The sequence below is a fragment of the Myotis brandtii genome, unplaced genomic scaffold (assembly GCF_000412655.1).
Source record: "Myotis brandtii unplaced genomic scaffold, ASM41265v1 scaffold656, whole genome shotgun sequence".
In the NCBI taxonomy this organism is placed as follows: domain Eukaryota; kingdom Metazoa; phylum Chordata; class Mammalia; order Chiroptera; family Vespertilionidae; genus Myotis; species Myotis brandtii.
In genome coordinates, this window is record NW_005370548.1 from 109,408 (window position 1) to 121,774 (window position 12,367).

General features: G+C 44.9%; 1 protein-coding gene across 1 annotated transcript in view; it reads right to left on the reverse strand.

Moving 5' to 3' along the window:
- Nucleotides 1-11,428, reverse strand: part of EDRF1 (erythroid differentiation regulatory factor 1) — a gene marked incomplete at its 5' end in the record, with an annotated part of 28,270 nt that extends 16,842 nt beyond the window's left edge. Inside the window, 8 exons of the mRNA XM_005880857.2 lie at nt 1,925-2,036; nt 2,671-2,792; nt 3,056-3,157; nt 6,935-7,091; nt 7,343-7,467; nt 8,210-8,335; nt 9,029-9,095; nt 11,160-11,428. Of these exons, the coding sequence (XP_005880919.2) occupies nt 1,925-2,036; nt 2,671-2,792; nt 3,056-3,157; nt 6,935-7,091; nt 7,343-7,467; nt 8,210-8,335; nt 9,029-9,095; nt 11,160-11,428 (1,080 nt within the window). The remainder of the gene's footprint in view (nt 1-1,924; nt 2,037-2,670; nt 2,793-3,055; nt 3,158-6,934; nt 7,092-7,342; nt 7,468-8,209; nt 8,336-9,028; nt 9,096-11,159) is intronic.
- Between the last annotated feature and the right edge of the window lie 939 nt (nt 11,429-12,367).

A 12,367-nucleotide genomic window follows, 5' to 3' on the forward strand; every position in this document is an offset into this window, starting at 1 on the left:
CTGCTCTGAAAGCACCTCCGCATTGTGTCCCCAGCTTGCCTTCTGGTCACACTTCCCTAAACTCCTCTGCCCACGTTTCTGAAATACTCCAAGACTAAGGACTCCAAACCAACTAGGAACCTGGACCCCAGTCCTAAGGGTGGTGCTCGTCCCTGGCTCAGCTAACGCGCTCCTGGTTTTTACAGAGCTTCTGGCCCGCCTTCCCTCGGCCTGAAAGCCTTCCCTTTCCCCTGCCTGGGAGGTTCCGATGTTCTCGTTTAATGCAGTTCCTTGGGGAGGAACTCAACAGGATCTGGGCAGAAGGCACCCCACTTCTCTCTCTAGTCCCCTCTTCTCTAATGCCTGCAACTTCAACATGCTCAGTGGGCATTTTTTAATGCTCCCCAAACTGCCCAACGATAACACATCACCTTCCCCACCTGAACAGATTCCACCTTCCCACCTCAGGCAATACCACCAGGATTCTGTGCCTGAGCGCCCGAGCCCGAGCCCGGATTCCCTTCCCCTCCTCCTCTCCCCACTCTCATTCAACGCTGCCATGTGGGGGACGGTGCAAATCGAATCATCTACAAAGCCCCCTCCATCCTGAAACACTGGCTCAAGCAAGTGGATTGTTGGAGAGCACAGGGGTCCTGCTGCAGCTGAAGGTGAGGAGTCGCTGGGCTGCAGCAGGACGGCTAAGAGCAGGGCCACCGGCAGAGACAGGCTCCAATACTGGCACCACCACTCACTCCCTAGCGATGTGGCTCCGCGTGACTCACTTGAGCTCCGTGACTCTCAAGTCTCCCTCTCCATCCAAAGGGACACTAGCATACGGGCAGCTAAGAGCTGACACGAGCACCAATAAGACAATGCCTGCAACGCACTTAGCAAAGTGCTTGGAACAAAGAGCACTCAATAAACCCGAGCCATTATGACTGCTGTCAATTCTCAGTACTTACTAAGTAGGAGGACATGACGTAGTAGGAGGACATTACGTCACTCCTAACAGTAGTGCATGCCTAGCCCGTCTTTGTCTCCAAACCCTCCCAGGCTGTCCTACACACCATCCCCAGATTAATATTCCAGCACACGAATTTCACATCCCAGATGCAGAGCTTCCACCAATTCCAGGTTCCCAACCGAACCAAGTCCACACTCAGCTCAGCATCAAGGCCCTGGGATGTGGCTGACCTTCCCAACCTTTCTGCTACAGAAGGCTTGCTCCCTAACTGGACGGATTACCAATCACCCATTTACTAACAGTCCTCTTTTAAGATCCATCTGGTATTTTTGGGGACGCTATCTCTCATTCAAGATCCAGTTAAGATGCCACTTCCAGGAAGTCTGTTTTTCAGATCAAAAGAGAAATGACCTCATCTACAAACATCAGACTTCTGTGTGTGCATCACTCCAGCCTTACCCTGCGTCTCCTGCTTCCTCTTCGCACATCACTTCCCATTGATCCTATCTTTCTGAGCCATGACCATACTGTTTTCTCCCCCAACATTTATAATGGGGACAAAGTGCCTCCTCACAGAGCATGCTCAACAACGATTTACTATATAAGCGATCTATTACTGTGGCCTTTCCCTAAAACTGCATATACTGAGTAGATAACTGAGTACTGAATAAATACCTCCACTGTATAGACACTGTAACTATCATAGGTGCCTGGCATTAAAATTACAGTTCTATGGCTACAGTGCAGACTCAGTGTATTTATAACCTTCTCACAAGTTACCTGTAAAATTATCCTCCTGTGATATATAGAATTCTACCAACAACTCAAATGTGAAAATAATTGAATTTCAGTTTATTCACGGCTACGTTCCTTGCCAAAAAGTACACCTGGGATTTTCAGGGCCTTAAAAACTTCGGTGAGGCATTATTCTCTGCACCAATTTGCTCTTGAGAGGTTATGAGAAGACGGGCTGTGTCTTACCTGTACAATCCCGTTTACATGGAAACACATCACAAGCTCTGGTACATTACATATCAAGTTGTCCAGCCAATAGTCAATTCCAGTGAGCACATTGATTGGTTTGTTGTTATCCCTAAAAATGTAACATTTCTGGTGTTATTTGGTTTAATGAAGATGTTTCACAATGAATCACCTGAGACTTATTTCTCCCATTTAACTATTTTAATCTGTGCTCCCTACGTGGGAAATGCCATATAAGCTCTTTGCTGATGAAATATGCACACGTAGCTGTTCTATTTAACGTCTTTGCATAAGCTCTGCTTCTCTAACTGGAACCCATAAGAGTTTCCAGTAGGAACAAAAGGAGATGGCAGCAGGTGACTGTGGGCCCATTGCATGCTCCTCCAACAACCTGCGGTGAAGACTGCCCACCATGCACGCCGCCACCCAAGTCGGAACGCACACTGGCTAACGTGAGCACACACACCTGGAGCATTAACAGGACGCTGGAAAGCCACCTCCTGCACCGTAAATCAATTCTACCACACTTTCACAAGTGGCAGACTCAGACGTAAGACGAGGCCAGTACAAGACCTCTGAGTCCATTCATCAAGGACCAGGGTGACCAGCTCCAGGGCACCCAGCATTCCCTGAGAACAGCTCCTGCTTGGTTGTGCATTTTAATTCTAGCAGGAGGGGGAGGAATGCCCAGATCGATGGGTGCGAGCAGATGGACAGAGGTTTTAAGGAAAACGCGCGTGGTTTACCTGAGACGTAAGCTGACTGCTGGGTATCTGCCTCCTCCAAATATAGGCATGTTGGAGCCAACCAACATATGTATATCTTCAAACGTCCACAGAATATTCCGAACAAAATCATTCTTAAGACCCTTTGATTTAAAATAAAATTGGAAAGGTGATTATATAATAAACAGGAGAGCTGTAATTTCCCCCCACGATCCACAGAAAGACTAGAACAAAGAAAGGACAAAGGAGTCGAAGTGAACATGACAGAGCTGTAAGGTCAGAGCTGTTTAGAAATGGACTTTCAGGATCAAGTAGATCTCCCCCCTATGAATTCCAACGGAGACTAGTTTTTAATGACTAGTAGGCTGGGGCTGGGCGTCTCCACACGGACACCTGGGAAGCATACCTGACTGTTCTCCCCGTCATTGAATAAAGTAGTCAGGTTTTGTTCTTTGGGGGCTGAGGCCAGATGCCCCACTATGTATGAGGGTTCGAGAGGCTCACTTCCCTGTGAAAAGTGCAAGGATAGGAGTGATTCTGCTGCCAGAGTTCTTATCAACGGCCTACTGTTAGAGTATCACCTAAGCATTCAAAGCAGACACCTCAAAGCTACTGCTGTCATCAGGCTAAGACATAGTCCCACCTCTCGTCACTGGTGGCTTCCGACAGCTCTTAGCTATCCCAGCCACTGCAGCGAGCCATTCACATATAGCTCGCACTCAGAAAAGATCAAAGATTACTTTAGCGTTCAAAGTTTTAAATTTTTCTCTTTTTGGGGTAAATTTCAATTCCATTAACCTTTAGCCACCCCATCTCCATGCAATTAAAACATTCCTGAGAAACTCCAGCCCTATTTTTGAGACACTCGTCATGATGACAGCCTCTAGTTTTGCATTTGTAATGTGTTTCACAGACCACTAGTCCTGGGATACTTGGTAGAAATTTCCAGAGTGAGTGGTGACAAAGGCTACTCGCTGTAGATTTGCGTCTGGAGAGTAACAATGCTCATGAGCATGGAAAAGCCTCTAAGACAGTGGTTCTCAACCTTCTGGCCCTTTAAATACAGTTCCTCATGTTGTGACCCAACCATAAAATTATTTTCGTTGCTACTTCATAACTGTAATGTTGCTACTGTTATAACTCGTAATGTAAATATCTGATAGGCAGGATGGTCTTAGGCGACCCCTGTGAAAGGGTCGTTCGACCGCCAAAGGGTTCGCGACCCACAGGTTGAGAACTGCTGCTCTAAGAGGTTCTGTAGTAGAAAATGGACTTCCCCTGTGTGACCAATGTTCGCAAACTGACTTAATCTCAGGACACTTTTAAGTCAATACATCCTGTGGGTTCTGTAGTAGAAAATCGACTTCCCCTGTGTGACCAATGTTCTCAGACTGAGTTAATCTCAGGACACTTTTAAGTCAATACATCCTGTGGACTGTACTTTCAAAAACCCTTTAGAAAGAGGAACTTTTGACAGTGGTAAACTCAGCCCACCAGTCAGTTTTCCAATCATTAGGCAGCTGCCATTAAGACACATGACTTTAAACCGAATGTCAATGCCACAATAGTCCCCAAGATGGGGACGCTTATGTGCGCGCACACTGTAGTCCGTGAGCTCTCACTTCTCATCCTAGGTGGATGCTAATAGGCTTATTACTTTAAACCGAACGTCAATGCCACAATAGTCCCCAAGATGGGGATGCTTATGTGCGCGCACACCGCAGTCCGTGAACTCTCACTTCTCATCCTAGGTGGATGCTAATAGGCTTAGCACCTGCCTGCAAAGAAGTACACATGACTGTACGCACAGGCTGTGTGTGTGGGGGTGGGTGCGCATGCATCAATCTCCAGCACTTTTGCTGTGTCCTTAAAGAATACTATAGAACTTCAAATTTTACTTTTTATTTACACAGACAAGTTATTTACCTGTGGACCAACGCACATGACTGTACGCACAGGCTGTGTGTGTGGGTGGGTGCGCATGCATCAATCTCCAGCACTTTTGCCATGTCCTTAAAGAATACTATAGAACTTCAAACTTTATTATTTATTTACACAGACAAGTTATTTACCTGTGGACCAACTCCCAAAATCGTATTTGCCAGGTAGTTGCTTTAATGAGAGTTTGGGCTCTAGGTTATGATGTTCCAAATAAAGATCTGGCTCTCAGGCCATTACAAAGATACCTATTTCACCTATTTCACCTCTAATATTGCTTAACCCAGGCCTCAAACTAGTGGTTTAGGTTTGGGGAACGAGAATTCATAAGGTGGTGGCTTGCAGACAAAAATAAATCTCTAAAGGCTGAAATTTAGGCTGTACAATATGTTCTAAAAATATTCTGTGAAAGATTATTTTTATGGCAGGAGAGCTCTTCCCGGCACATGGCATTGCTAAGACAATCTGCTTTGAGGCCATCCTGAACACGTGTGGAACATGTGGACACAGTGGAGTACGGCTCGAGAACAGGCCTCTGAAGTCACAACGATCTGAACACTAGCTTGGACTTCACCAGCCATGCGACCAGGGACAAACATCTTCCCTTTATGAGCTTTAGTTTACTTGTAAAATGACACCATCAACATTGAACACATACCATAACACGTATGCAGTACTTTATACCCATGGCGTAAAGTGCAGAGGCACTAACTAGATGCCAGTTCACTTCCTCCACATGCAAGTCTACAGCTTCTCAACAGCTTTCAAGGCCTTTCATAGGGAGCCCTACATAAGGTAAGGACAGAATGGGAAGGGGAGGTGGGTGGCGGGAGACTGGTATTTCTACTGTGTCTTTTTATGTGTGGGTTTTGAAGTCAAGGAATATAAAAAGAATTTTTAAAAACTCCTTTGGTGAACTATAATCATATACATGAAAGTGTATAAAACAAATACAACATAATGGCTAACTACCAAGCAAATTAACACATCCTGTGTTCATACCAGTGTAACCAGTCCCCATGGCCTGACCTGGGCCTTGTGCATGCCCGGCCCCCATGCCCTTTTCATCCACACCACACCCCCTCCTGCTGGTTCCCACTGTCACCTCGCAAGGGAATTCCTCTTTTCCTCAGTTTTTCCAGTCCCCACGGCCTGACCTGGGCCTTGTGCATGCCCAGCCCCCGTGCCCTTTTCATCCACACCACACCCCCTCCTGCTGGTTCCCACTGTCACCTTGCATGGTAATTCCTTTCTTTTCCTCAGTTTTTCCCAACTTGGGAGAAATCTGAATTCATTACATAGTTTAATAAGGTTTTTCCATCTTAAAACCTACAAAAACTAAAATCAAGTTAAACATATTTGCCTCCTTGTAATCCTATAATTTGTAAAGATAGCAAAAATCTGGGTGAATAATTTTTAATATGTGAGAACACAGAGCAAGAGGAAAAATAATTTACCAAGTTAAAAATCCTATTTTTATCTCCTTTAAGTTTATCAACAGGTTTACCTGAAAACAGACATATACAATTCACACCTGTGGAGTTCTTTTTTACTTTGATAGAAACAATGACAAAACTAAACAAGCAATAAGAAGAAACCAAGAATATAAGAGACAACGCATTCTACTCTCTCTTCCTTTCTAAAAGCTTCATAACATTATTGTGGGTTAAAACCTCAGGAACCTCATCCAGAAAATCTTAAGGGTGATTTTAGCCCTAAAAATCAGACTAAAAGTTAAGGTCAGTAATTAAAGTACAACCAAGTCTCTGAGTCGATATTTGATAGGCACTTGCTTTACACCTAAAGTTTATAATATACTACATCACTATATTTATTATATGCTATAATACTCTTATGACTTTAAGGAGATAATCAGCATTGATAAACATATTGGTGAGCTACGTTAAATGCTGAGAACATTTTTTAAATATTTAAAATTTTTAATTTAAGAAAATCTGATCTAGCCATCACATCTCTTGCAAACTCCTAAAAAAAAAAAAAAAAAAAACCAACAAAAAAAAGGGTGTTTATTAAATGCTGAGAACATTTTTTAAATATTTTAAATTTTAAACTTAAAAAATCTGATCTAGCCATTCATACTCTTGCAAATTCTTAAAAAAAAACAACTAAAAAAAAGTATGTTTTTATAATTGTGAGACATAAATTGGTAGAATATTTTATATTCCTGTTCATCTATTTTTATTGGCAAGATAATTGTGATTTTATAATTGTGAGACATAAATTGGTAGAATATTTTGTATTCCTGTTCATCTATTTTTATTGGCAAGATAATTGGTTTCGTCTTCTTAAATGAGTTTGCTGAGTGAGCCTCGGAGTACTAACTCACCTGACTGGAAGCACTGGGATCTTCGGAAACTGGGGAAGGCATTTCGAAAGGGGCGGGCCACGACGCCCCGTCCGAGTCACCTGTCTGGTCTGAACTGGATGACTCCCGCTGCTCTGCAGCAGATGGGACGGGCTGCGCGGCTCCATCGCCATTGATACTGGCCAAATCAGAAATGGAAATATCACACTGTCACTAGGGGTCAGCTCATGCAAGTCTACTACTTTTTAAAACCAGACTCTATAACCAAGCATAAATCTTACTTTTAAAGAAAAGAAATATAAGACATTGAAATGTAAACAATACCATAGTGGCAAACCTTAAATTATTATTTTTCCTGGCTTCAAATTAAATTTTAGATCAGAATTTAATTCTTCCTCTTTAAGATAAAATAAACAAATAGCCAAGTACCTGTAATATAAAAACTTGGAAAGAATAGCCTTTTGATACCAATGCTCTTTGCTCTTTTTCTTCCTCTGCCACTTCTGATCAATAAGTCTCTGATAAAACTCTTTCAGCCACGTCCAATCACCAGTCTGAATAACATAAGGAATTAATCAATACAACAAACATGTAGTCAAAACAATGTTACCCATTACTCTTTTTACAGGAAGTACTCTTTACTTTTTGAATACTGTTTCAGAAATACGTATTCAATGTAAGTCACCATAACTTATCTTCCTTTACCAAAGCATTGCAGGAATAGTCTTTAAATAATAGCTATGGGACTGGTAGGACCATGAACTATTTGCAAACAGTGCATGCAAAGGAAGTACAGACACGGAGAGTAAGCCTTGGGAAACGGCAACATGGTTATTTTGTGCAAAAGCATCCATCATCTATACACTGGGGGGGAAACAGGCATTTATCAACATTGTTTGAGAGGCACTGCTTTAAGTGAACCAGTTAATTATAATAACTATATATTCGGAAGAATAACAACATTTTCCACATTTCCTGGCAGCCATGTTTCATGAGAATCTCTTTAAAGGAGACATCAAAGGGTTTTTCAAAAATTTAACCTAGTCCCTTAAATTTCAGACTTTTCACCACTTTTTCACTGGCTCCATCCTTTTCCTTGCAAGAATCCTGCTGGCTGGTATCAGTCAGTTTCTTGCCAATTCTCTCCTTTCCACTTGTTATTCTCTGTGAGACCCCGGCTTCTGGCTGCTGAAGTACTCCTTTGTTTCCACTTCGGCCTTTCTTGGAAACAAGTCATCTTTCGAGTGCCCTCAGGCTGCTGACACGCAGCGTGCAGGTGGGTTCACAGAGACCTACCTGGGAAGACCTCATGAAGAGCTCCTGGATGTCCAGCTCGTCCAGCAGGAGGGTCCTCCCGACGCGGTGCACGGCCATGCTCACGTGGGACTTGCTGTAGGGGATCTTCAGGAGCTTTTTTATGTTCTTAAGAAAATGAAGAGGAAAGAGTTTAGAAAGACCTTTTTTAGTGTGATTCCATTTTTAACTTCATTCCATTTTAAAGCATAATAGACCTTATTTCCCTAAGGTGATACAAACTGTACTTTCCACAGAAAGCTAAATGCAAACACACGAAAGACAGCTCTTCCAAACCTCAATCACCTGCACTTTACTATTTTAAAGCATAATAAACCTTATTTCCCTAAGGTTATACAAACTGTACTTTCCACAGAAGCTAAATGCAAACACACGAAGACAGCTCTTCCAAACCTCAATCACCTGCACTTTACAAGTCATCCTGTTAACCTAGCTGACGGTCACACTTGCACCGACCTAGGCTTTCAGCATATCAGATAAAAATGACCAACTAAGGAGCAATCGATTTCGCCAGAAGCATCATATCTCATTCTCAATTGGTAACATACAAAATCATCCCAAACACTCTAATCACTTGTAACTGCTATTTTTAAAAAACATAACCATCAACATTGGTATTGTTACCACTGCTAGTGTTTGGGGGGTTATTCCTTCCTCTCTGAAGAAAGGATACGTGTTTGTTTACTAACAAAAAAGGCATTTGATAATCAGACAGTGGTCTCATTTCATCAGGTTTTCAAGGTCCTGCACAGAGCGGGTGTACGTGCCCAGCACCGATGGCCTCCCCATCAGGACACTTACCTCAGAGTCAGAGACAACGTCCACATCGTTGCCCACGGAGTCAATAAAGTCGTACGCCATCCCAAAGCTAACGGAGGGAACGAAGGACACAAAGGTCATGCTCATAGTGATGCAGGTAGAGTTTATCACAGATAAGGTCAACTTCAAGGACACACAGTTCCCACATTCTGTCATCTCTGAAATCAGCATGCCTCTCACCATTACAGCTGGCTAGTTTTTCCTTCTTAGTGGCATATAAAGTAATGGTGTTACTTAAAATCAGTGGCATCTTAAATTTGATAAAATATAGTAATAATCATTAGGAGCAATTAATAGGAAACACCTAGAATAAAAACAATGAACAATTCTTTTCATTTTTGTAATCACAAAACCCAAAAAATCTCCAAGAGAAAATAGTTCAAGATGTTATTCTTTTTAGGCGGAAAGGTAAGAAAAATAGAAACAAACATTTATCAGAATTTAAGTCTGGGACTGTGTTCCTACCGATATACAATATTACTCTTTTAAAGTACATATGGGAAAAACAAATACACCCGGCTCCAATTCGGCCGGGAGAAAAGAAAAACAATGTCGTGCCAGATACCACATGAGGCACATCCATAACCCACACGCCTGAAAAGCGTGCGTGTCCGCATTTCCCAGTCAGGAGCCAGGATACTTCCCTGGGCCCACCTCACTTCAGAGTGTGCTCTGATGATTTACTATGTGGGCTGGGCAAGCTACTTAACCTTCATGAGCTTCAGTGTGTCCGTGCGAAAATTAGTTAATGGTACCTAACTCAGAGGCTGTTGTGAGAATTAAAGGGCATCAATGTATAAAGTACTTAACACAGTGTGTGCACAGTCAATATAATTACCATGTAAATCACCTTATAACATTTTTGTTATTGTTGTTAATCCACACCAAGGACACCTTTTCCATTGATTTTTACAGAGAGTGGAAGAGACAGAGAAAAACATTGATATGAGAGAGACGTCGACTGGTTGCTTCCCGCATGCACCCCAACTGAATCAAGCCTGCAATTGAGGTACCTGCCCGTGACCGGAATCGAACCTGAGATCCTTCAGTCAGAGGGCAGATGCTCTAACCACTAAGCGGCCCGGCTAAGGCTCACCTTCTAACATTTGTGTTTACATATCATAATTTACTAAGCCATTCTTCTAAAAGAAGATACACGGACTATTTCCAACTTTTGCTAGTAGAAATATTGCTACAAACAAACACCATTTTGTAAATAGAACTTTTACCTCGAGTGGCATTAGGATAATTTCCAACCTACTGGCTCATAGGTATTAATGTATGTATGGCTCTTGCCACATGCTGTATGGAAATACTTTGGGTTCAATCACTGAGAGGAAGGAGGAGGACCCCACCCATTCAATGGTCTACAAGAACGTGGACGCTCATACATCCATGGCTCTTGCCACCTGTCGTATGGAAATACTCTGGGTTCAATCACTGAGAGGAAGGAGGACCCCACACATTCAATGGTCTACAAGAACGTGGACGCTCATACATCATCCTCAGTAAGACCCAGGCTACTCTCTCAAGTGCCACCAGCAGCATTTCCAGCAAGTGTCACAGGCAAGGGTTCAAGCCACCCAACCAACATGCTGGCTTTCCGCATCAGGCCTTTTCAGACCCGACAACCCCGCCATTGAACACGTTAAGCGCCCAGTCAGTCGCCGGTGACTGACACTATACTTTCCACCCGGAAGACAAACAGGCTGGGCGCTTAACGTGTTAATGAAAAACCCCACAGGACGGCGGACCAGGCCGCCTTAAGGGTCTTCTTCTTCGGGCGCCATCCTAACGCTCTGTGCTCACATATGCAGAAGGCATGAACATTGGCTAAAAACAAAACATCTGATGGAAGTGTAGGGGTCAGAATTCAGCTGTGTTCAGACGTGACGCAGACCTGAGAGAAGTATGTGCCGTCGGCATCTTCCGATGACAACATAACCCTATCGGCAGGGGGAAGACGGGGCTCCGAAAGTCAAATAGGACCTTTTCCCAGAGAGAGAACGCACGAAGTCGAGGAGCTGACGATTAAGCGGAAGAGCAGGTGTCAGCGTTCCGGGCGGAGCAGGGGTTGGCAGCCCCCGGGAAGACGCCACCCACGGGCACTCACCTGGAAAACGGCTTGCTCTTCTTACTGGTGCCCAGGATGGTGGTGCCCGCGGGCCCCAGCTTGGCGCTCTCCCGTAGCCAGTTGGCAGGGGGCAGTTTCAGGTCTGTCTTCTCTTCCAGGCGCGCGAAGGCTGCCCGAGGGGGGGCGGAGGAGTACTTCACCACGGCCCGGCTCTTCACCTCGCTGCCCCCGAGGAACAGCTCGGAGCCCTGGGGGACACAGGGACCCGCTGCGGTGAGCACTCCCAGGAAGGAGAAACCCACCGTTTTACAGGAGGAAAGAGCCCATCAGGATGTGACACAGCGCGGAATACGCTGTCGCATTTAGCCAGCTCTTTTTTCTTTTTCTTGTTTTTACATAACCTCAAAGAAACACCCGAGTGGAGGAGTAGGAGGGTGACAGCTGTCAGCCGGGGAACAGGCCAACCAACCTACCTTTTAAACGTTATTCTTAGAAACCGGAGAGGCAGGAGCCAAGGGGCGGCGATACTATCCCGATAACTGAATACATCTGCTAAAACCTCTGTTCAGCGTTAAAGAGGCGTTTACATTTCGGTAACACGCGCCAGGTAGGAAGTAGTTTGTGGTGAGACTTGCGAGGCTTCGTTGTTTTTCAAGCAAACGTTTAGTAATGGACCAACGGCACCTGCGAGGCCGGCCCGGGGCCCGTTTAGGGCCCGACAGACACCTGTCTTTCCCTCCACCTTTGCAGGACTGGGTCGCATTCTGGAACCACATACAGGGCGTCCCCCCGCCCACCCCGCAAATACACACACGCTTTCACAGCTGAGAGCTCAATTTGAAAATGACATGTATGCTGACCAACAGCGCCTTTGTAATTATTCAGTGTGTGCACACACTATGGGGTTCACCCTGTATTTACATGCGCGCCCTGAGAGCACAGTGTCTGCCTCCCCACCGGCCACCGCGGGGGAAGCGGCTGCCTCTGATGCGATGACTGGCGAGGGCACACCTGCATCCCGGACCTGGGCAGGCGCGCCGGCTATGACATGTATGCTGACCAACAGCGCCTTTGTAATTATTCAGTGTGTGCACACACTATGGGGTTCACCCTGTATTTACATGCGCGCCCTGAGAGCACAGTGTCTGCCTCCCCACCGGCCACCGCGGGGGAAGCGGCTGCCTCTGATGCGATGACTGGCGAGGGCACACCTGCATCCCGGACCTGGGCAGGCGCGCCGGCTGCTG